Source organism: Aphis gossypii, unplaced genomic scaffold, assembly GCF_020184175.1.
Source record: "Aphis gossypii isolate Hap1 unplaced genomic scaffold, ASM2018417v2 Contig00250, whole genome shotgun sequence".
In the NCBI taxonomy this organism is placed as follows: Eukaryota; Metazoa; Arthropoda; class Insecta; order Hemiptera; family Aphididae; genus Aphis; species Aphis gossypii.
In genome coordinates, this window is record NW_026083039.1 from 57,740 (window position 1) to 84,116 (window position 26,377).

Genomic DNA, 26,377 nt, shown 5'->3' on the forward strand with positions numbered 1-26,377 from the left:
AACAGAATTTTATAATAGCATAAACGGGTATAACAAAACACCGAATTATAAAAATAAAGTTGATAAAGAAAACACTAGAGATAAAAGCGCGATTAAATGCCATCGTTGTGAGAAATTTGGTCATTATGCTAATGAATGTAGAACAAGCGAGCATAAGCTAGCTACTTTTAAAAATCCGAATAATGGACAAAGTCCAAAGACCGAATTTAAACGCGAATATTCTAGTAAATTCTGTAAATATTGTAGAAAAAAGAATCACGATATAAGTGAGTGTCGTAAATTAAAACGTAACGAACAAGATGAAACCGTCGAAAGAAATGGTCAGGAAAATCACGATAGGACTATCAGTGAAATACAATCGGGAAGTAACGTTCGTATTATAACACCAATAACACAGGAACATATTACGTGTTTTTCGGATAAATTTGTTAAAAACGAAATTAATTTTTAATTGATAGTGGTTCGGAAATGAACATTATAAAAATTTCAAGTTTAAAAGGTCACATAATCGTGAACGAAAAAGATAAAAAAAAGATTAAGGGCATTAATGCAAGTCCAGTAGAAACAGTAGGATCTGTGGTAATTCCAATTTACATTAACAAACAACTTTTTACAGTTAAATTCGGTATTGTATACGATGATTTTCCAATACCTGAAGCAGGTATAATAGGCATAACATTTTTGAAATTAAACAAAGTCGTATTAGATTGGGATAAGGAAATATTAATAACACCAGAAAAAAAAGAAATCGATAATAACGCGTTAATTATTCCACCGCGAAGTAACTGCGTTTTACAAATTAGAGCGGACGAACAAATTAAACACGAATTTATTGCGATAAAAAAATACGAGATTAACGAGGACGTAATTATAGCTAATAGTATCAGTCCAGTAAAAGGCGATAAAATTATAAGTAATATAGTAAATATATCGGAGCAACCATTTATTATCAATCAATTAACCACGAGTAATCTAAAGTGGGAACCTTTTAATGATTGTGTTTTTATTGCTAACGAAGAAAAATACGCGGATAATAAAATTAGAAAAATTAAGGAAACTATTAAAACGGAACACCTTAACAATGAGGAACGTGATAGTGTAATAGACCTTTGTAGCCGTTTTTCTGATTTATTTATTTATTTATTTATTTATTTTTCTTATCAAATTTGTTTAAAGACGTTTGTAAATTATTGAAAATCGAAAAAACTAAAACAACTCCGTGGCATCCCCAATCAAATGGTTATTTGGAACGATCACATTTAACTTTGAAAACGTACTTATGCAATTTCGTAGACAAAGATAATAATTGGGACGCGTTAATTAGTTATGCTATGTTTTGCTATAATACCACGGTGCATACTTCAACGAATTATACTCCGTACGAGTTAGTTTTCGGGAAAAAACCAATAATTCCGACACGTTTTTTTCAAACGACTGAACCACAATATAATTATGATAATTACGCGTTAGATTTAAAAAGAATAATGCAGGAAACACATAAGATAGCAAGGGAAAATCTAATAAAAAAGAAAAATTCCAATAAGCAATATTATGACCAAAACGCAAACATATTAGAATTACACGTAGGAGATAAAGTGTTACTAAAAGAACAGAACAAGAAAAACGCATTATGTTCTAATTGGTCAGGGCCATACGAGGTGATAATGATTCACGACAATGAAAATATAACAATAAAGAAAGGGAGGAAGGACTACAGCAGTGTTTCCCAAAGTGGGCGATATCGCCCCCTTGGGGGCGCTAGACCTATCCAGGGGGGCAATGGAAGTTACAAGCTTAATTGGGGGGCATTTCATTACAAAAAGGGGGCGGTGATAGTTTCATCTGTCGTTATCGTAATAACAGAAACACCGTACGTGATCCAAATTATCTGAATTGTGTATTTTGTATTTTTAGATTAATCGTTCGTCGTCTGTCGACATTTGTCGATAATCTGTCGTTATTGCGATAACAGAAACAACGTAGGTACGTGATCTAAATTATCTGAATTATTTTTGTATTTAGTACACTCGCGAATGCCGACCTTATTCGTTGTCGTTTTTATAATAATTTTTGTTAATTTGTGTATTATTTTATTTAAATTCTAAACGTTTTTCACATCATGGCATCTGAATCGAAGAAAAAATGTAGGCAGTATAATATTGAATATTTGAAGTATGGTTTTATTCAATCGCCTACAAATATAACATTACCAATGTGTCTCATTTGCCGAAAAGTATTTTCAAATGAAGCTATGAAACCATCGAGACTGCAAGAACATTTAATAAAAGTTCATGCTAATAAAAAAAATATGGATTTATTTTATTTTCAAACACTTGAAAAGAAATTTTTGAAAGAGCCGACATTGGTCAATATGTTTTCAACAACGTCGAAACAAGATGATGACGGATTGCGAGCTTCGTACAACATTTCTCTACTGATAGCCAAGTCTGGTAAACCACATACTATTGGCGAAGAACTTATTTTACCAGCTATAAGCGAGGTAATAAACACAATGCTGCATAAACCAGCTTTTGACATTATTAAAAAAATTCCTCTGAGCAATAATACAGTGCAAAGGAGAATTGATGAAATGGCACAATCTGTCGAAGAATTATTATGCGAGTTTTTAAAAGCCACCAAACTTTCTATACAGCTTGATGAATCAACTTTACCAGGTAACGAAGCCTTATTATTAGCTTACGTACGATTCGTAAAAGAAGAAAAGATTTGCCAAGAATTATTATTTGCTAAAAACTTGATGACTGACACAAAAGGAGAATCAATATATTACACATTGGAAGAGTTTTTTAAAGAAAAAGAAATTCCTATGTGTAATATCTTATCAGTTGCGACCGATGGTGCTCCAGCCATGGTAGGGTGCCATCGAGGTTTTATTGCATATTTGAAAAAAACTGTACCAAATGTACTCGCTGTACATTGTGTCATTCATCGACAAAATTTAGTTGCCAAAAATTTGAATGAACGCTTACATAAGTCATTACATTATGTAATTTCAGCTATCAATAAAATCAAAAATAATTCATTGAATGATAGATTGTTTGGACAACTTTGTACTGAAAATGATGAAGAATTCAATCAATTATTATTTCACACAGAAGTTCGTTGGTTGTCGAAAGGTGCCTGTTTAGACAGATTCTATAAGTTGTTTGACTCGGTACTTGAATTTTTAAAAACTAAAGATGATATTTTACGAGGCAACTTAATTAATTATAGAAGTGACATTGCTTATTTGACTGACCTGTTTAAAAATTTAATGAAACAAATTTGCAGTTGCAAGGTGATGATTTGAATTTAATCAAAACAAAAAATATTATTTCTGCATTTTTAATAAAACTTCTTATGTACAAAAGAAATTTAGGACGAAAAGAATTTATACAGTTTCCAAATCTATCAATGGCACAAAAAAATGATGAAGATTTAATGACATATTGTCAACACCTGGAACCTGGTCACTACAGGATCCACATTAATAATACAAAAAAATATTTCGAGACCGATCTATGAACACTTCAAGTGTCATAACATATTTATATATATTATATAGCTGTAGGATCCTCTAAGTTTTTTTATTTGTTATAAGTAGTCATAGTCATATCATTATCATTAGTATTATTTAGTAAATTCGTTATCAGGTATGATATATCGAAATATGACATCCAAAGCTGATATGAGAAGCTTTCTAACGTATCATTTTAAATATTAAGGTAGGAATGCCAAGTGGTACAGACTTACCCATAGATTTAAATGAAAGTAATGTACAAGAAATGATACCCCTATCAAACATAACGATATATTATTCAAATGACAAAATTGTTTTTATTTTAAATATACTTTTAGTGTATCAATACGAATTGACACTTTTTCAGCTAATACCTTTACCAGATTGTAATAATAATAATTGTGTTTATATAAAACCTAATTATAAGTATTTAGCTGTAAGTAAATCTAAAGAAATGTATTCAGTCTATGGTGAAATTGACCAAAGCCTTTGTAAACGTGCCGGCGATTTCCTTTTATGTCCTGAAATTTATCCTTTACATCCTAGAAGCGGACGTCCTATATGTGAGGTGCTTTTACTACAAGAGCCAAAAGAGGTTCCAGACAGTTGCGAAATCATGCAAGTACAGTTGCGAGCAAATCTATTTCACAAATTGAAGTTCAAAAACGAATGGATCTATGCTACACCAGGAGAAACCATATTCATTACATGCGACCAAGACAAGAGAAGTACAAATCATTTCCTAGAAGGAGTAGGTATACTATCTTTAAACGAAACGTGTAAAGCCTATGCGTCACGCGACCTATTGATTCCACATAAAGTCGAAACAGATATCGAACTAATTGATTTTGTACCAAATTCTTAAATTAAAGAACCTGAAGATCGATATGCTAAGTTAACGACTAATATTTTGGAAAATAAGCATATTCGAACCAACCAGATGTTCGATTTAAATATAGTCGCTAAGTCAACAACGGAAATTAAAGAAATGGTGATCAAAGATGCCAAGACAGAACAAATACGAAATAGTAAACGCAGACACGACTATTTATTATATGTAATTAGTACAATAACAATTATCTGTATTGTTCTAACTATAATAAGATGCACAGAAAAACAACCATGGTGCACAATAAGCAGTACCAGGAGATCCAGACGAAATATCGCAACAGATCCAGAAGTAGAATTATGGCATTTTCAAACTCCAGTACAAGTCGAAGAACCATACCCGACAGAACCAAACGAAGACGTTCCAGCAACTAATCGAACACAGGACCCGATCAAGGACGACATTATTCCATTACCATCCGCACCTCAGATCAAGACAAGGTATTCCGTGTACCCCACCCCGATGTGATACGGAGTATCGTCTTATAGGGGAGGAATGTAGTAAACCGACGTTTTTAGTATAAAAACGTAGTTCCGAAGTCCAGTGGCCTATGACTATATCACGCCACCGAGTCGGACCACTAATGCCGTTTCCTGATTGGATTAGACACATCACGCCACTTCATAGACGTAGATCATCCGATTCTCCATCACGGCATGTTCCATATAAATATGAGTCCTCATCATAGATTTAATTAGAGTTAGTTAGAGTTAGCTAAGAGTCAGTTAGACCAAGTTAGTGTTGTCACTTGCTCTCCGGTAGCTAAGTACTTGTGCTTACGCTAACGAAAGCCTTTTCATTATTGTTTTATAAGTTAATAAACGTATCAATTGTCTTATTAATTTATTGTTAACTTGTATATACCTCAACTCTCCAACCTACGACGGAACGTACATTCGTCGTAAAAGAAGCGTGCAGTAACTATCACTGGTTACTACACAATCAACTGTTTATATGTTTAACTACAGCACAAAATATAGAATTTATGACGACATGTACTGATTTCTTTGGTGACGGTACATTTGAATATGCACCAAAATATTTTGTTCAGCTTTACACGATTCATTGTTTTAAAAATGGACATTATGTGCCTGTGGTATACTTTTTTTTAAACAACAAATTAAAAGAAACGTATACTAACATGTGGAAGTTTATTGTTGACTTATGTTTTAAATTGACAAAAAAAGTATTAATCATTCCTAATTTGCACTTGGATTTTGAACGTAGAGCCCATAAAGCAGTGAAAGAAGTATTTCCTGATATTAATATTGTTGGTTGTAGATTCCATCTAGGACAAGCATGGTGGCGAAAGGTAACTTAAAAATAAATTATCGTATAGAATTTAAATTTAAATATTTTTTTTTTTTTTTAGATAAATAGTGAAAGTGAACTTCGAAATGCATACAAAAATCCTGATGATGACCTAGGAAATTGGCTAAAGATGTTTTTTGGTCTCCAATTTCTAGACCATGACGAAGTTGAAGATGCATTCGTAGAGTTAATCGCTGTTTGTCCAAATGAAGAAATTGGTCACATTTTTTCGGATTATGTTTTAAATAATTACATAGAGCCTGGGTGTCCATTCAATACAAACTTGTGGGCAATGAAACCTTCGGAAAATCCCAGGTAATTTTCAAATAAATTAATACATGCAAATTATTATTTACTACAATTCATAACTTTCTAGGACTACCAACTCTGCAGAAAGCTTTCACAGAACATACAACAGTCAATTTTACAGTTCTCATCCATCAATATATATAGTTATTAAAATTCTGATTGAAACTCAAGCAGAAACAGTACTGAAAATAGCTACGATAGAACAGAGTAAAAAAAAAGAAATGCCAATAAAACAAAAGGATAAAATACTTAATATTCATAATAAATATATGTGGTATGTGGAAAATAAAAATTCTAATAATTTATTAAAATATTTAGAGTATGTTGGCTTACGCTATCCTGCTATAACTGATATATAGGTAATTAAGTTGCCATTATAAAATATTATATTTATTTCATTTTTATACATATATATTTAATATCATTTTATAAGTTCTGCATATATTAAATTTTTTTTATACATATTATATAATATACACTATACACTATACAGGTATTAGATATTTTTTTAAGTTCCTACATAATATTTAAAATTTGTTATTTTTAATTAGGCGCTTATTTGTATACGATTATAATTATAAATTTATGACTTTTCAAGAATATATTTTATTTTATGTATACTGAATTTTTAAAAAACCTAATAAATGATATGGCAACGTTGCACGTAAATTTGTTCTCAATCGTATAGTTTTTTGGGTTTTTTTGGGGGTCAGCGGTAAGTTCTTTGTTAATTTTAAGTGTTCTCAATCGTTCGGCTAAAAAGGTATAACATTCTCAATCGTATTTTACCGATTTACAATAATTTTAATCTAACTTTATTTAATGATAAACATGTAATTAGGTATTAATAATAGAAAACATTTTGTCATAATGGACACTATATCCATAGCAGCTGGTAAAATTAGATTTTCTGCGATAGTATGAGGTTTTTTTCTCTTTGCTATTCGCCAAGCTACTTTATAGGAAGAAAGAAGTGCTTTAGAAGAAATAGTAGCTTGTTTTGTAAAAATATGTTTTTGTTGAGCCATAGCTTTTAATTTTGATACGAAATAATCACGTGGTTTGTTCACCAAATTTCCATGAACTGTCTCCAAATGGCGTTTCATTTAATTTGGAATTTTTTGTTTCTTTTCAATATTTGAAATCACTTCTGGACAATCACGTTTTCTACTAGAATTCAAAAACTTATCCATAGTTATAACTACTATTATTACAGAAAAAATACACAACAAATAACGCAGAACAAAAAACGATCGTAATAAATATCGGTCGATGTACGTAGCCGTAGCGCATATAACACACTGAATACAAAGCATACAGCGGTGTGCATTTTACGACTGAATGACTGATAGATTAGATTAGAGGCAAATCATTAAGTACCTATCAAATTATAAATAGTAATCGAAATAATATGCTGTTATACTCGATATCGCAAACACGGTTATCGACGGCCGATCTGTCTCACACATACAACATGTAATATGTATTGGTGCGCGGAAATTTTATTTTTAGTTTCTATTGCGAACGCGGCTCCCTCGATAATAACCGCTGACGCCTCTGAGAGCCGCGACGCACAGGTTGAAAACCCCTGATATATACTGGTGTACACGTACATTTTGCTGTTTGGTGCAAATATCTTCTAGAAACACTTTAATGCTACACAGCACAACCAATGGTTGAAGATATATGTTAAGGTTGAGCTACCGACAACAACTGAATACGATAGCTCAGGACGCTCAGATTAATTTTAATTAAAACAAACGAGTCTTAATTATATATATGATTTTACTTTATTATGTTTTTCGTGCGGCTCGTCGCGTGCTTACTAGTTAAACGGTTCGTTCTCGACAGGACAAAGTCCGATCGATTGTCACCGAACGCTAAAATAGCATTACATGATATGGAACCCCCAAGAAAAAAAAACATGGATCAGAAAAAAATGTAAAATTACAATATTTATGTACGATGTTTGTTAATAACGAGTTAACAATACCAGAATTCTTAAATAGAATTGGTCATTGCTTAAGAAAACGAAATGTAGAATAAATTATTATTGTTATTATAAATGTAGACTAGATTTTTTAAAAAGTATAACTTTTTTTTTAAATATTATTATTGTAATGACATCGACAATCATTTCTTAGGGAAACGTATTGTATATAGGTATCAAATTATTATTATTATTATTATTGTATAGGCAAACGTAATGTATATAATATTTAAATAATTTTTTCTGTGTCGGTAATCGTAGAAATAATAAAATATAAAAAATAATTTTAATATTTTTGTTATTTTGTATTTTCGGACTTTTTGTCTGACAGTAAAAATGTACTCGGACTTTTTGTCCGGCAATCAAAAAATGAATCCGGACTTTTTGTCCAACTTTTTTCATACTGGACTTTTTGTCCCCGGACTTTTTGACCGTTTACCCCGAACCGCTAGCCGGACGTTTCTTATCTTATAACATTTTAATCATTTTATACACTTTATAGGTACTTATTTCCTAATAATTATATAACATATATATATATATATATATGTATATGTATAAGTATACAAATAATGTATGTACGCAACGATAACCAAACAATATAAGTACACAAAGATAAAATTCAATTCATTCATTGAATCAAAAACAGTATTGTGCATCGGTAAATAAATACTGGGCGTCGAATCAAACTTCAACGTAATAATTACAATATAATATACGCGAACATCTAAGCAAAAGCAATAGAATCGTTCGGGGTCCGCAATCTTAATCACCGGTCACGATAACACGAACCGAAATTGTCAACAAATCGTAAACCTACGAACAGTACGAACAGCTTTTGAAATAAACGCACTACGTGATTGCCGACAGATCGGACGTAAAAAACACGAAACAGACGTATAAAAATCAAAAACACCGAAGGAAAACGTGCGGAGGACCGTAGTCGACGGTCGTACCCGTTACCGCTACGAACGAAAGTGACGAAAAAACCGCATACTCAGTACTCACGGCTTTCGAGAGACGCGAACACGCAGTATGGTCGTCAAGGAGTTAAAAACGTTCAGAAAAGTCAAAACATCCGGCGAGAATCGTAAAAGTCGTTTTCGAAAACTCGCTTTGTCAACCTGAGAAGAACGATAATCGCGTTATCGACGGTTGGAGAATTGTTCGTTTCGATAACGGCGCAGCTCCGTAGATAACAGCGACCTGAAAAAATCTAATTTTCTGATTGGTGTGACACTATAATATTTTAGCATTTGACACCGACGGGCGAACTGCTTACGGTTTTCTCGGATCTCGTCGTTTCAACTTTCAAGTTACCTACCGATGTTAACTATTATAATATTATGTTTATATACACAGTATATTATGTATATACAATACCAAGGGCGGTCGAACGGACGATCGCAGACAATTTCAAAGTCGATCATGTTAGAATTTGATATTAAGGCCACGCACCTAATATGCGTAATATATTATAATATGTTTCTTAATAATTATAGTTATTTAAAACAAAAAAAATTTCTATGATGGAAGTCAATCCTATGTACTCTAAAACAACCCGTGACTCAGTTCGTCATAAAAGATTATATTGGGACTCAGTTCGTATGAAGCCAAAAAAGGTAATGGTCGATTTGCATTCGGGTAAAAATAGGTAATGATTGAACTGCAGCACGGTTAAATGCAGATGTTCAACAAATAATGTTAATTTAAACATTAATTCCCCTTACCGATTAAAATACAATAATACTAATAATAATTTTTTTTTAATTTTAAATCTTATACATAATATGTATATCATATTACAAGTATGTATTATTTAATGAAATTATTTTTGTGGAAATTATAAAAAATTATAGGTATTATGCTGTAATATAATATGGAACTTCACTGTCTTAAAGAGATATTGTGTTTGAAAAATAGCTTATAGTTTGGTATTTTTTTTTCACATTACAAATATAAAAATAATACCCACTTTTAACTTGAGTACAATTCAAATTATTTCAATTATTATCTTTTAAAAATATATGGTCACTTCAGGTATATATATATAAATATAGAGTTTTCTCTTTAAAACACAAATAAAAGCACGTAGTATGCGTCTCTCATGCTGAGACTCGAACTGACAATACGTATATAGACATATGTTACTATGTTATATGCCCCATAATCTCTTTTCTTATACCTTGCTTTTAATATACTAATATAATATACGCTGTTTCCGGTGCGTCGATAAATCACTGTCTATGTATATAGAAAGAATATCATCCTCGAAATATTTGATCGAATAATACCAACCATATGTCCATATCTATAGCTAAATACCGTGTACATGTGTCCAAATTGCTTAACCATTACCCGTTGTGCACGTTTGAGACACGCAAAGGCAGCACATTTTATAACAATTCATCCGAATGCGTGGTGGGTGGTAAGTATGCATAGTAGGTAGATAATACATTAGTGTACTACCTATATATATAATATGTGTCGATTGTGCTGTTCTCAAATGTCTGGACAAAAAAAAAAAAAAAATACTGTATAAACGTTACCTACCTATATAATGATAAATTGTGATGTTATTCGCAAGGGATTTAAGACGTGCAGCCTATACGAATCCATCGACCACTATTTTATGAAATCGGTCAATAAATCCGCATTCCGCATTTGGCGCCAGACATCCGAGTAAATAATAATAATGAATTACTGTGACCAATGAAAACTTTTGGGTACACTGAACACCTACGGTATTTCAATATTATAAAATTATAAAAATTATAAAACTAATGAAAACCCGACACTAATAATATATATGGAGCATGGCTGTGTTTTTAAAAGAAATCAAAACGATAAAACGATACCTTCATAACGCACATCGCCTTGGCGACCTATGTCCAGGTTCAATATCGATAAGTAATATTGTTACAAACAACTTTAATTGTACGATTATATTTTCGTTTCGCACTCATTCGCAGTGGTTTTCCTTTGTGCTTATTTTTCGTTTTTTTTTTTTTTTTGTTCTCCGATACGGACGGTGGAACGGACAATTCCGGGAACGTCGTAACGATCCCGCTATACTGCTGGAGTTCGTGACGAACCGGAAACGACAATGGAGCCGTTAATCGTGGACAATGACTTACCAGAAGCCGAACTGGAACTCGGACAACAGTAGGAGCCGGTGCAGGAGGTGTTGGCGGCAATTCCGTCGGCAGACCAGCCCGTCGCCAATGTGACAGCGCTTGTTATACGACTTCCGTGCACCACAGGCCGCCTGCTTCTTGTCGGCGCCACCGTCGCAGACCACTCCCGTCTTCGCGACTCTATGGCGACCGCCGACTGTCGTCTAACCGGCCTTACGATCACCGCCTCCCTGATGGACGACAATCCATACGCGGCGAAGAAGGAGAACGACTCCGAAACCAAAAACATGGACCGTTGCGGCCGTCGCAGCCGCCGCTACAGACGAAGCTTCCGCGGACGGAGCTGCAGCGGAGCGGAAGCGACGACAGTGAAAAGTCCGTCGTTGCGGTGGTCGCCGACGAGCGGTCGGCCGGAAGTCGTCCCGTGGGCAAGGTCGGTAAGACGACAGGTGGCGGTCGTGGTGGAGTCGCGAAGACGGGAGTGGTCTGCGACGGTGGCGCCGACAAGAAGCAGGCGGCCTGTGGTGCACGGAAGTCGTATAACAAGCGCGGTTTGAATACATTATTACCTAATTATAATTAGGTTGTTATTTAAATTTCAAACAGAATAATATGTTATAATATAAATATATTAATATTTTTTAATTATAAAATTTTAATTTATTATTTATTATACTAAATATTATTAATATAATATCAACTTTAAAAGTTTCAATAATAACGAGTGAACAAATTTCTACACAACATTTTGGTGCGCCCGTGGCAATGGTTGTCATTCCCCCCCTCTCCCCCTCTAACTGATATCCAGGATGTACTGCTTATATATAGTGGTCAGAATTCTACTGATTTTGTATAGCACTTCAGCTACTCCCTCCAAAATGTAGCGTGCTATCACCGGTACTGTTCTTCACATAAGCAACTAATCACAGAATAAATTAAACAAGTAGCGGGTATGTACCTATACCTATTAATTGCCTATGACTTACTCAATATACACCACTTTCGTTTATTTTGAATATGTGTGTATAGGGAATTTATTTTTTTAATAGTAATAAGGGTATAGGTAGTAGCGGTACTACAAATTAATTTCTGTCAAAAATATCCTATTTGTTCTGTACAATTTGTCGTAACAATAACTTTAAATTCATCTAGGTATAAATATTTAAAAATGTCATTATAAATAGGTTTACGAAAAGTTTCAAGTGTCTACGAATAATACTTTTTGAATTACTAATGAAATACTACTTTTGAAATAGTTAAAAAAATTTTTTTTTTTGTTTAAATAATATCTAATCTCGTGTCTATGTACCTATTTTCGATAATTTTAAACTGCAATAAAAGAATAAGTTATAAATTATAATGAACAATGTACTAAATGTTTGAGCTTTATAACCAAGCATATCATTTTATTGACACATAATTAATAGGAATATAAACAAATAATTTCATAAAAGTACTTGTAATATTATTATTACAAGAAAAAAACTAAAAAAAAATCGAAAATATTAATCATTTAAAAACAATCTTTAATTGAAAAAGATAATAACATTGATAACAAATAAAAAATATATAATTTAAAAAATCGGAAAACAAGGAAAGTTGGTATACATTAGTAAGTGTTAAATGCATAGACATATAAAGAGATCTCTTTATATGTCTATGGTTAAATGAGCCACTGTAATGGATTTGCATACGGAAAAAAAATGTAGTTGATGTTACTATAATTGTAATAGTTTTGACTATATTTTATAGTTTTATATAGGACAGCTTTTTCTTAATTAATATTACTATATTATTATCGTTATCCTATTATAGCTATGGTAACTATAATATAGTAATGTACTAGTGTCAACTAAAATATCCCAATAACTTTTATTGAGTATTTATTTCATTTTTCATTTATTTTAATATCTTAGAACCATTTTATTAAACAAGTTATATTATGATTACTCTACATTTAATTATAAACCTAATGGTTATATTCAAAAAAAAAAAAATACAAATGCATATATTATTATTAGGTAATTTATAATAATATTGGTGTGTTTACATATATATAAAGTATTAAAAACATGATTTTATATCATCCTTTTATTCAATAAGTTATAGTATACATACTCTACATTTATAAATGAATCTAATGCTTATAGTTAAATATTTGTGGAATAAAAATTCATAATTATTAGTAACAAAATAACAAAAGAAATGGTGAGTTTACACAGTACAAACATATTTAAATAAAAAAAGAGATTACATTTATTTTCTATTTGATATCATCCTTCTATTCATTAAGTTATAGTATAGATACAATACATTTATAAATGAATCTAATGGTTACATTTTAAAATTTGTAATATGAATGCATATATTTTTATTAGGTAATTTACAATAATATTGGTGTATTTACACGTATATAAAGTATTAAAAACATGATTTTATATTTCCTTAATTTTATATAATCCTACTATTTAATAAGTTATAGTATAGATACTCTACATTATAAATGAATCTAATGGATATATTTTAAAATTTGTAATATGAATGCATAAATTTTTATTAGGTAATTTGCAATAATATTGGTGTATTTACACGTATATAAAGTATTAAAAACATGATTTTATATTTCCTTAATTTTATATCATCCTTTTATTCAATAAGTTATAGTATACATACTCTACATTTATAAATGAATCTAATGCTTATAGTTAAATATTTGTGGAATAAAAATTCATAATTATTAGTAAAAAAACAAAAGAAATGGTGAGTTTACACAGTACAAACATATTTAAATAAAAAAAGAGATTACATTTATTTTCTATTTGATATCATCCTTCTATTCATTAAGTTATAGTATAGATACAATACATTTATAAATGAATCTAATGGTTACATTTTAAAATTTGTAATATGAATGCATATATTTTTATTAGGTAATTTACAATAATATTGGTGTATTTACACGTATATAAAGTATAAAAACATGATTTTATATTTCCTTAATTTTATATCATCCTTTTATTCAATAAGTTATAGTATAGATACAATACATTTATATATATGAATTTAATGGTTATATTTTAAAATTTGTAATATGAATGCATAAATTTTTATTAGGTAATTTGCAATAATATTGGTGTATTTACACAATACACGTATATAAAGTATTCAAAACATGATTTTATATTTCCTTAATTTTATATCATCCTTTTATTCAATAAGTTATAGTATAGATACTCTACATTTATAATGAATCTAATGCTTATAGTTAAATATTTGTGGAATAAAAATTCATAATTATTAGTAACAAAATAACAAAGGAAATGGTGTGTTTACACAGTACAAACATATTTAAATAAAAAAAGAGATTACATTTATTTTCTATTTGATATCATCCTTCTGTTCATTAAGTTATAGTATAGATACAATACATTTATATATGAATCTAATGGTTATATTTTAAAATTTGTAATATGAATGCATATATTTTTATTAGGTAATTTACAATAATATTGGTGTATTTACACGTATATAAAGTATTAAAAACATGATTTTATATTTCCTTAATTTTATATCATCCTTTTATTCAATAAGTTATAGTATAGATACAATACATTTATATATGAATTTAATGGTTATATTTTAAAATTTGTAATATGAATGCATAAATTTTTATTAGGTAATTTGCAATAATATTGGTGTATTTACACAATACACGTATATAAAGTATTCAAAACATGATTTTATATTTCCTTAATTTTATATCATCCTTTTATTCAATAAGTTATAGTATAGATACTCTACATTTATAAATGAATCTAATGGTTATATTTTAAAATTTGTAATATGAATGCATAAATTTTTATTAGGTAATTTGCAATAATATTGGTATATTTACACGTATATAAAGTATTCAAAACATGATTTTATATTTCCTTAATTTTATATCATCCTTTTATTCAATAAGTTATAGTATAGATACTCTACATTTAATTATGAATCTAATGCTTATAGTTAAATATTTGTGGAATAAAAATTCATAATTATTAGTAAAAAATAACAAAGGAAATGGTGTGTTTACAGTACAAACATATTTAAATAAAAAAAGAGATTACATTTATTTTCTATTTGATATCATCCTTCTGTTCATTAAGTTATAGTATAGATACAATACATTTATATATGAATCTAATGGTTATATTTTAAAATTTGTAATATGAATGCATATATTTTTATTAGGTAATTTACAATAATATTGGTGTATTTACACGTATATAAAGTATTCAAAAATGATTTTATATTTCCTTAATTTTATATCATCCTTTTATTCAATAAGTTATAGTATAGATACTCTACATTTATAAATGAATCTAATGGTTATATTTTAAAATTTGTAATATGAATGCATAAATTTTTATTACGTAATTTACAATAATATTGGTGTATTTACACATATATAAAGTATTCAAAACATGATTTTATATTTCCTTAATTTTATATCATCCTTTTATTTAATAAGTTATAGTATAGATACTCTACATTTAATTATGAATCTAATGGTTATATTTTAAAATATTTGGAATAAAAATTGATAATTTTTATTTACAAAATAAAAAAGGAAATGGTGTGATTACACAGTACAAACATATTATTAACTATTAAAAATATTCAATTATTTTCATATATTTCATTTTATTATTTGATTCAATAAGTTATATTAGAGTTTCTTTACATTTAAAAATGATTCTTGTGGTTAACCCTTCAACGGTGTGAAACTAAAACATATATTGTTCATTTACAATATAAAAAAGGAAATGGTGTGTTTACCTAGTAGAAATGTAATGAAAGTTGTCAAAAAAGAATTTTATTTTTTTATTTTCCTTAACAACATTTTATTCAAAAAGTTATATTATAGTTAGTCTACATTTATAAATGATGATTATGGTTATAAATGCAACTGTCTGAAATTAAAACTCGATTATTTTTCATGAAACTAAATTGTGAATTTGTATTTCAACGGATAATAATTATGATATGAATTTGGTTTTGGTTTAACCTTAATCTTATAGGGATATATTATGTATAAAATAATTTTATAAAATGTTTATGGCTAATGTTACGGGTTTTGTATCAATAGATTAAAATAATATTCTTCATGTACTCTTAATCCTTTCTTCCACTCATTGTTTCCTTTTTTTTTGGCTCATTTACACTGTGGATTGGTGCTGCTAGATGTCTTATTTTCTCTGTATCTGCTTTGCTGCTATTGATGTTGTGCTGGAATTTTCCAGCTGTCTCTCTTGACTATCTAAAACGGAATGCGATTAGTTTTGGTTCCCTAATGTCTTAGCAACTTATTAAAAACATTGTAGTCACTTATTTTTTCAGATTGAAACCTAAATGAAAAGTTTAGTTCACATTTGCAAGTCTATGCATGGTTACTGCTATAGTTTTTACTGCATTAGGTCTATCTGAAATTAAATATGATTAATATCTGTTCACTTATGTGCCTGTAGTTAATTTAATAGCAGATCATATTATAGACCAGTGGTTCTCCGACTGATATAATATCCGCCTCGCGTATGTTAATATCATATGAGCGATGTACTATAGCCAAGGCTATAATCAACGACGACAATATAATATCATTTATCAGAAATTAACAATACAATAAGAATATATTGAAATATTCATACCATTAATTTATTTTACCTGAACTTCACAACAACTATTCACGATTTCTCATACGGTGTTCATAATTTTGACTGGTGTATTGCATTGATACAATGTTTTGAAATATTATATATTGTAGGCGATCAGGTACCGTATCATGAATCTTAGAATATAATTTTCTTTTATTTCATTTGTTTTTAGTGTTGCCGTGTTGGTTTTTTATTTAAAATATTAATATAATATATCCGTTGTTATCATTATCAGTTATCTGTTTATTATTATTTAGATATGGTCATGAAGATTAGAGATAAGGAGACCAAACTCCGTATACAAAATATGGCCCGACAAAAGTCGCACGGTTATTCTGCCACCAGGAGCGCGTCGTTCGATTAGAGGGCTATGTTTTACCACATATTGTATGTATTTTACTATAAATGTACGTTATTTTTGTATTTGAATGAAATATAAATTATCATTCATTACTTATTACCTGATTTTATTTAAGTATACTTAAATATACAAGTAAAGTTCAAAAGGTGTTTCCTGTAAAAAAAGTTTAAAATTCAAAATATTATATATAATATATAAATAATAATAATATAAATAATTGATTTTTGTTGTTTGACATCTAAAGCATAACCAGTATTACACCTTGGTACAAAACAGCACTTAACCATTTTTAATGTTTAGGTAAAAAAAAATAAAAAATACAAATTACTCTGGTTTTATGTATAATTATTGTATTCAAATAATCAAACAAATACAAAATAATAATACAAATTATTTGAAACCTTATCATTGTCTATTTAAAAATTAATATTTTGATGAATTCAATAATAAATAACCATATGGAAATCATCTATGTCCATGTGTTTAATAGCTATTGTAAAATGTAGGTTCGATTAGAGGGCTACATTTTACAACTATAGCATGTAGACATGTAGTATTATTATACTATTTATACTATATATAATAGGAATTATGTATGTTTTTCGAATTAATCATGATTTATTATTCCTTGCAAATAATTTATTACTTTATGATTTAGATCAGATCTAAAACATATTTACAGAAATAGGGGGATATTGGTTAAAATTGGTTCAATAATAAAAAACAAATATATTATTATAATTAGCTATTAAACATATGGACATAGATGATTTCCATATGATTATTTATTATTGAATTCATCAAAATATTAAATTTTTAAATAGACAATGATAAAGTTTCAAATAATTTGTATTATTATTTTGTATTTGTTTGATTATTTAAATACAATAATTATACATAAAACCAGAGTAATTTGTATTTTTTATTTTTTTTACCTAAACATTAAAAATGGTTAAGTGCTGTTTTGTACCAGGGTGTAATACTGTTTATGCTTTAGATGTCAAACAACAAAAATCAATTATTTATATTATTATTATTTATATATTATATATAATATTTTGAATTTTAAACTTTTTTTACAGGAAACACCTTTTGAACTTTACTTGTATATTTAAGTATACTTAAATATAAGCAGGTAATAAGTAATAAATGATAATTTATATTTCATTCAAATACAAAAATAACGTACATTTATAGTAAAATACATATAATATGTGGTAAAACATAGCCCTCTAATCGAACGACGCGCTCCTGGTGGCAGAATAACCGTGCGACTTTTGTCGGGCCACTTTATAAACGGGCGGCTCATAGGAGTTTGGTCTCCTTATCTCTAATCTTCATGGATATGGTATTACCACTTTGATAGAGAAGATATACTGGAGCGCGGACTCGGCCATACAAAAGAACTGTTGCGTTTGACGTTACCCCCACCTTCGAAGGGCAAAACGTTTTATTTTTACACAGCAAAATACGATGTTATTATAAGTTATGATTTTTTTTCATTCATAGTCGCTGAGATAGTTGCTCAAATGCCCATATAACTGATAAGTAAATTAGGTATCTATTTCATTCTACTAAAAAGTAAAAAGACAATAAATCATCAGCTACCTACCACAACATAACAAAATTAAAAATATAATATATTGGTCAACAAAAATATGATATTAGTAGTATTTTTTATTTCAGTTTCCTGCCATTTGACATTATAGTTTTGTGAAGATTTTACTTAGAATTTTGTATTATAATAACAATAATGGTTTTAATGTATTTATTAATTTATATTTTTTATAATATATTAAGATATCTACTATATACACCTTGTTGATTAAATGTATTAAATACTCTTAATAATATTTATTAATTAATATTAATATATAGGTATCTAATTAATAATTTTAAACATTATTCAAATAAACTAATAAGATTGTCATAACCTTTTATAAGGTAATTCTAGTTCTATACTTGAATTTCTTGCTGTATAAAACAATTTTATGTATTGTCTATATTATTGACTCTATATGTTTGATCCCCCCAGGCACCTCCCATCACATTCAACTTATGCCATTGAAGATGTTATAGCTAATACCATTGATTATACATAGTATAATATGTATTATACTATGTATAATCAATGCTAATACCTACGAATTAAATAGTTTAAAAGTTTGCTTTAGTAAATGTATGATAATTATACTAAAATAAAATTATTCATTATTAACCAAAAACATACATTGATACATTATAATTTAGCCTTTATAACAATGTTAGGTATATGAAACACGTAAAGTGCGTGCATAATTTTTGTTATGTAGGTATTTATACGCAATAAAAATTAAAAACACTCTTCATTGAATTATTTTAAATATTTTAATTTTATTTTATAATATAAAAAGAATGAACCATTATATTTGAATGTAAATAAATAAATTAAAATCATAAATCTAAAATGTCACTATATAATAAAATTATACAAATAATGATTACAAAAATCAAAAAGAATTAGGAATGAATCTTAAGAATCTAATGTATATTATACAGATATTTTGAACTTAAAACTTATACCTAATAATACTTTATAAATTAAAATACTTTTATAATAGGCCAATATACTTCTATAGCTGTAACGTATAGCTTACCAACAGCGAAACTTTTATAATATTAAAATAATAATAATATAGAAACAATTGCAGGTGAGAACCGACAACACAAATAAATAATTCAAATGATATTAAAAAAAATAAATAAATTAAAGTCGGTATAGTTCGTATACGTGAAAAAGTAATATCATGACAAAAAAAAAAACCAATAATAATTATAATAATAAAAGTAAAAATAAATCATTAACTCTAATTAATTATGTCACAACATAAATTAAGTGGCACTCGTTACATAGTGTTTGCAAAACCGAAGCGTGGTACGACGACAGATTTCGACTTGTAGTAGCAATAATACACCAGAGCGATCAACACGAAGACCGTGACGAAGAAGAGTATTCCGAACGACGGGGACCGATAAGCCGTGGAGTTGACCGTGCGGGTGAACCGGTCGCCGATGGTGACGACTAGGGCTGGGACGCCGTGCAGCAGATCGGACGGCGAGGCCGTCTTGCACACGATATGGCGTCGGGTGACCGCGGTCACGTTGCAAGCGACCGAGGACGGGTCGTTGGCGGATTCGACGACCGCGACGTCGGCGGCCCGGTAACCGCGACCCAGGTCCAGTCCGCTGATCATCACGGTCCGACCGGAGGCCGACACGGAGAAGTCCACCAGCACGGGATCGGAGTGCGCCACGTACCCGTCGGTGTCCGGTTGTGGCGGCATGTCGGAAACGTGACCGTCGACGTGCCGGACGCGGAACCCGAAACGCAACCGTTCCGGCGAGTCGCCGGCGCCGCCGGTCGGCCCGTCCAGTCTCGGGGTGCCGCACACCATGAACGTGTCGTTGACCGGGCGGCAGTGGGCGGCGGCCAGCCGGCGGACGCCGCCCCTGTCCGCGTACATGACGGCGTCGCTGACGCACGCGAAACCGGTACCGCGGACCGGCGCGGCCGTGCCGCCGGACGCGATGCCCTCGAACCGTTGACCGGCGGTCAGCGCGGGCTCCGCGCCGTAGGCGAACGTCAGCGGGCCGTCCGGTCCGTCCTGGACGCGCAGCTTGCCGTCGAACAGCGCGCGAACGACGCCGACCGCGGCCCGGTCCGACGGCCCGGTCAGGCACAGGATGCGGTCGGCGTACCGGGCCACCACTTCGCACGGTACCGACGAAGGCGACCCGCCGTCGTCCTCCGCGGCGGCGGTCACGGTGACGGTCACCAGACTGCCGGCGTTCAGCTGTCGTCCGCGGACGGTGAGCAGAGTGCCGCCGGTCAGCGGGCCGCACGACGGGCTGACGTCCGTGATTTCGGGGTAGACGAGCCGGAACGTTTGCGCCGACTCGACCGTCAGCGACGATGCGCCGTAGGAGATCGTTACCGGGCCGCTGACGTAGGCGGTCCGAGGTCGCACCTCGCCCGGCCCGGGGGCGGTCAGCACGCACGTGACCCCGGTGCCGCGAACCGTGGACTCGGGTCGCGCGCACGCCCGTCCGGCCGCGGTCACTGTCACCTCGCCGCCGTCGGCCAGTATCGAGTGGTTACTGACCGTCACGCTTATGCGCACGCCGCCCGTCCACAGCGCGGACGACGGTTCCACGGACCGGACGCGCACGTCCTCGCATCCGGACGACGCGGGCACGGTGGCCGCGAGGCGGTCGTCGGCCGGCATCGCGGCGTTCCGGTCGGTGTCGCTGTGACCGACGTAGTACAGGTACCGGCCCGTGGCCACGTTCCGGCTGGAGCACCACTTGTAATGGTACGCGTAGTGGCCCACGTCCCAAGCGCAGGCCACGCAGCTCTCGGCGTCCATCGGGTACCCGTAGTAGAATTCGTCGTACACCGCGAAGTAACTGTCGGCGGCGTCGTCCAGCCGCAGTATGGTGTCGCCGTCGCCGAACGTCACGTAACAGTGATAGGTCATCAGCCTCTGGTGGTCGAAGCCCAGGTCGGACTTGTCGACGGGCGCGCAACTGATCGTGTCGTTGGACACCCGGGCGGGGCGCGTCACGTCCAACACGACGCACGACACCTGCACGTCCCCGAGAAACGCCATGAACTCGGTCACGTCGTTGGACACCTGCACCTTGTAAACGAAAGGCAGGTAGGCCGCATACGTCACCCTCGTGACGGACGTCACCCGCGGACAATCGGTCGTTTTGCGGACGGCCAGCGACAGCTTTTTCCCGTAGTCCGCGAAACACGCCTGACGTTCCAGCGACCAGACGCACGCCGATCCCTGACCGGTGCATTTTTGACACCTCTTCAGTCCCGAGCAATCGATCGTTGTCGTGTGATTGGCCTGGGCGATGTGACACACGCTGAACAATACCTGTTGAAAACAAAAACAGTCCGACGTAAGTTCAAGTTTTAAAACGTACGGTACAATGTTTTATTTTTATTTATACCGACTGGATTTTGAAGACGTTCAACTATACGAAAGTATTAATATTATGTAATACAACTTAACGGGCCGGGAACATAAAATAATAATATGTACACCCGGGCACCAACTTATTACCCACCACTAATACTTAAAACCTTGATAATATATATGACACTATAGAATAGCTGGGTGTGTAGTGATGTAAATAGCTCGAACAGCAGTGGTCGGGATTGCCGGGCAAATACTGTTGAGCTATGTAATGCTTGTTATGTAAGATGTATAAATATATAAGTGTGTCTATTGTGTGTGTGTAAGACTTAAAAACTATAGAACACGGGTAACTCAATTAATAATGGTAACACAGATTGTAAATATGGTAAAAAATACGTATATAATAATAAATAGTTACGGCCTTTTTGGCCCAACAACGAAAAATAATAATATATTAGTTGCCGGTTCGGCACATCCAATTATAAATAACAATATTATACAACTAACTGCTAAGTATCAATAATAATGCATAATAAATTATCATTTGGCACAACTTTAAAAAATACAAATAAAATAATAATTTAGAAGAAAAAAAAAACTCATAATTTAATTTAATTTATTGTCGGTGCTCGGCTGGCCTGCAGCTGATGCCTAATAGACCTAGCCTATACATAATTAATAATTTCACACACACATAAAAATGCGGCGATTAGCGCCAATAAAATAAGATAGAACGCGGCGATTCGCGTTGTATATATAATAATATGTAATAATAAGATTGTGGCGATTAGCGCACACAAATACATAAAAAACAATAAGGCGCCCTGCACCGATACAATAATAAAAAGGAGATTCGCGTCCTGCACTCACTAACCACCAAAACACTGGTGGTAATGATATAATAACTTTGAAAAGGTGCAAAATTTAAAAAAAAACCGATTCGACGCACGGCGGTGCCTTCACGACGTACGGTACGATATCTTATTGAAACTGATTGAATTACGGTGGCCGTGCTAAATATTCGCGTTCCAGCCGGCCAACATCGGACGATAAGGCGTCCTCGCATAATATTATATGTTATATAACTAACGCGACAATAATAATTAAACAAAAATAAAATAATAAACAAAATATGTGTGCGTGTGTGTGTGACCAGCTATTCCATTATACGTTATTAAAGTATACATATATGTATTATTATTTTTACGTATTATATAATATTATATTAAATGCCTTATGGGGGGGGCTTAGACAACGACAAAAATGATATTTTTTTAGGGTTAACAGAAATGGTTTTAGATCGCTACTGAATTAAGAGGTACCTATATTAAAACTATCTAAGAAAGAAAATATGTTCTTATTAGTTTTAATCAGACTTCACTTTCAAAAAAGGTCTTACTTATAAATTCTTATACATATACGTTATAAACATGATATTGTGTTCAATTTGATATTTACAATAATATGTATACTTACCATTACAATTACTAATAATCCGTTAATAGAAGCATTATGGTTCCAATAAATTCTATTTTTTTCTGAGCGTCGGGCGTTCTCCATAATGTTTGATTTTTGTATGATATACCCTAAAAATAAAAATACTATATACTATATAGTTAATAAAATATACATGGTACAATTTGTTTTTATAATTCAAATACTTCTTTATTTGAACATCAGTATATCTAGGTATATTTTACAATATTTTAAAAGTAGTATGTTCAATATGTTTTCCAGAATATCGGAAAAACCTTTTATTTCAAATAAATATAATATGGCACATTACATTATGTAGGTATATAATATATTTATAATTTATAAACGATCATAACAAATTAAATATATTATTTTCTCAGATGTAATGAAATCAATTACTATAAAAAGAAAATTTAATATAATAATATTTATAGTATAACTATACAAATTAAAAGTTATTTTTATTATATTAATTTATATTTTCATACCTAGTTATACAATATGCATGAAAGTATTAGGTGTCTATAATTTTTGTTGAAACAGGATATTTATAATTATAACCTGATATTACTATCATTAGCTTACAATGGAATTTTTAGGTTGTTATTTATTTTTAATGATTGATAATTAAATTAAATTTACCTATGTTTTTTATATTTACTTTACTCAAGACCGTAGTGTGCTGCCGGGCACCTGCTAAAGCATTTTAAAACGAATTGTTAGACATATAAACGTGTAAGGTATAAATACAACAAAATATATTGCAAAAAAATACTTTCTTTTGAACACTATTTTAGAATTAAAAACGGACATTACGAGATTTGGAGGCCCGTTTATAAAGAACTGCCAACAAGTATCAACAAAATACGATTAAATCACATTACATGAAGTACAGATAATTAGATGCTTCGTATTATTTGGGACTTGGTATATCGGTCTGCGATTATTTACGTCTAAATGTCAAATATGAGTGAGTCTATTAAGAATATTTAATTTTTATCTGCTAACTATTATTATTCGTATAACAGATTTAAACAAATTTTATGAATGATTAATAATGAAAATAATATTATTTTGAATTGTGCCTTCTTTATAGAAAATTGAATTCAGATACCAATATATTATTATATACACGCTTGGTGTAATCATTCGTTCAAAGTCCAGAATACTACAACTGCAGTTTAGTTGTCTATCACGAGCATAATATACTCTCATCATTTTGATATATTATACTATATTTATAGAATATTGCAGTAAATAATCTACTTATGAATAATGTATGGTTGGCCCGATAAAACTTGATTCAAAATTCACGCCTATTCCGATTGTCCAATTTTGTTGTCTAATATGTATATTATTCTATCACACTTGTTATCATTTGATGTTTGAATCTTTCAAATTCACTACAATAGTATCAATATGTAAGCACATTTGTGTAAAAATAATATTATCATCGTAAATAGAATTCATTTATCTAGAATATTTTTTTATTTTTAATTTTTTTTATTGAGTATTTATTATTAATTTTTTAGATTCTAAATGAAGTGATAAATGAACCAATTGATTTTACCTGCAGGCTTCTTACAATGATACATTGATGAATGTTTGGCCATTAAGGGTGTTTAATAGCAATTTAATTAGGTCTATAATAAATATGGCCTATGGGAATTGGATGTGTTAAATTTAAATATAATGACACGTCATTGTGTATGAAAAACGATTTTGAGTGGAGACGGTCTGTCAGTCTACATCACTAATGATCGGCCACACAAACGACCAATAAGTGGTTATCAAACTAATAACTAGGTCATCAAAACGATAAAAATTTTATTGAACTCTTTTTATCCATCATTTGGGCAAATGAACATAAGTATATTTTATAATAATACATTATTTTGATATAGCTATTAAAATAATTTATTAATTATTTTACATTTAGTATTTCGGTAAATTGGTATAACTGTTTTCTAAAATATTGCATTTGTTAAATAATTTGCTAGTACATATTTATTTATTGTAATAATTTATTTTTATACTATATTATATCAACATTATCATCTTATATAATAATTCAATAACTTACACTTTATACATTACATCTTTCTTTAAATACCATAAAAAGGTAAAAATAGGTTCATGTATAATAAATAGATAGTATTTAAAAATAAATCAAATTGTCGTTGCGTATTGTAAAGTTCATAACAATATAATATACGTAAACGTTTTAAATATATATAAATAATGTTTTTAATTTATAACAAAATAATTAATTTCCTTTTTAATTCTAAAGTATGTAGTTTTGTTCAAATTTGAACTTTTTTAAATATTTATAAAAATAATTAAGTTTATATATTTTTTAGGTTTTTAGTTACAGTATGATATTATTGATCAACTAAAATTTTGGAGTAGGTTTCCGCCTTCTGGTAAATATAGTAATCTAGTTGATATTTTGGGGGTCATCATTAGTAAAAATATACCAACACAATAAATTATTCTTTTTATATATCTACGTATTGTAATTTAAATATAGACAAAATTACGTATTTTAACTATAATTAATATCGATGGTAATTATTTTATTTAAATTTAAAAAAATTATTTGTTAATTTAATACTTTTACGTGAGTATTATATTATGAATTTCACTATAATATATATGTGGCTACGTAATGGCCTTTTTAAAATATGTTGATTAATTTAAAGATACTATTTATGT

At 31.3% G+C, this 26,377-nt stretch overlaps 3 protein-coding genes across 3 annotated transcripts; 2 read left to right on the forward strand and 1 right to left on the reverse strand.

The window, feature by feature from the left end:
* Positions 1-2,072: 2,072 nt before the first annotated feature.
* On the forward strand, positions 2,073-3,413 carry LOC126553454 (protein ZBED8-like). The gene has a single exon (XM_050208616.1). The coding sequence runs from the start codon at positions 2,120-2,122 to the stop codon at positions 3,308-3,310; it is 1,191 nt and encodes a 396-aa protein (XP_050064573.1). The 5' UTR covers positions 2,073-2,119; the 3' UTR covers positions 3,311-3,413.
* Positions 3,414-5,550: 2,137 nt separating this feature from the next.
* LOC126553459 (uncharacterized) lies at positions 5,551-6,388 on the forward strand. Its single transcript, XM_050208619.1, has 4 exons — positions 5,551-5,721; positions 5,782-6,035; positions 6,097-6,236; positions 6,348-6,388. Exons 1-4 carry the CDS (start codon positions 5,551-5,553, stop codon positions 6,386-6,388), a joined length of 606 nt encoding a protein of 201 aa, XP_050064576.1.
* A 13,439-nt stretch (positions 6,389-19,827) lies between these two features.
* On the reverse strand, positions 19,828-23,755 carry LOC126553460 (plexin-A1-like). The gene is made up of 2 exons (XM_050208620.1): positions 23,663-23,755; positions 19,828-22,195 (listed from the first exon to the last, which is right to left on the reverse strand). Exons 1-2 carry the CDS (start codon positions 23,744-23,746, stop codon positions 20,102-20,104), a joined length of 2,178 nt encoding a protein of 725 aa, XP_050064577.1. The 5' UTR covers positions 23,747-23,755; the 3' UTR covers positions 19,828-20,101.
* Positions 23,756-26,377: the final 2,622 nt, after the last annotated feature.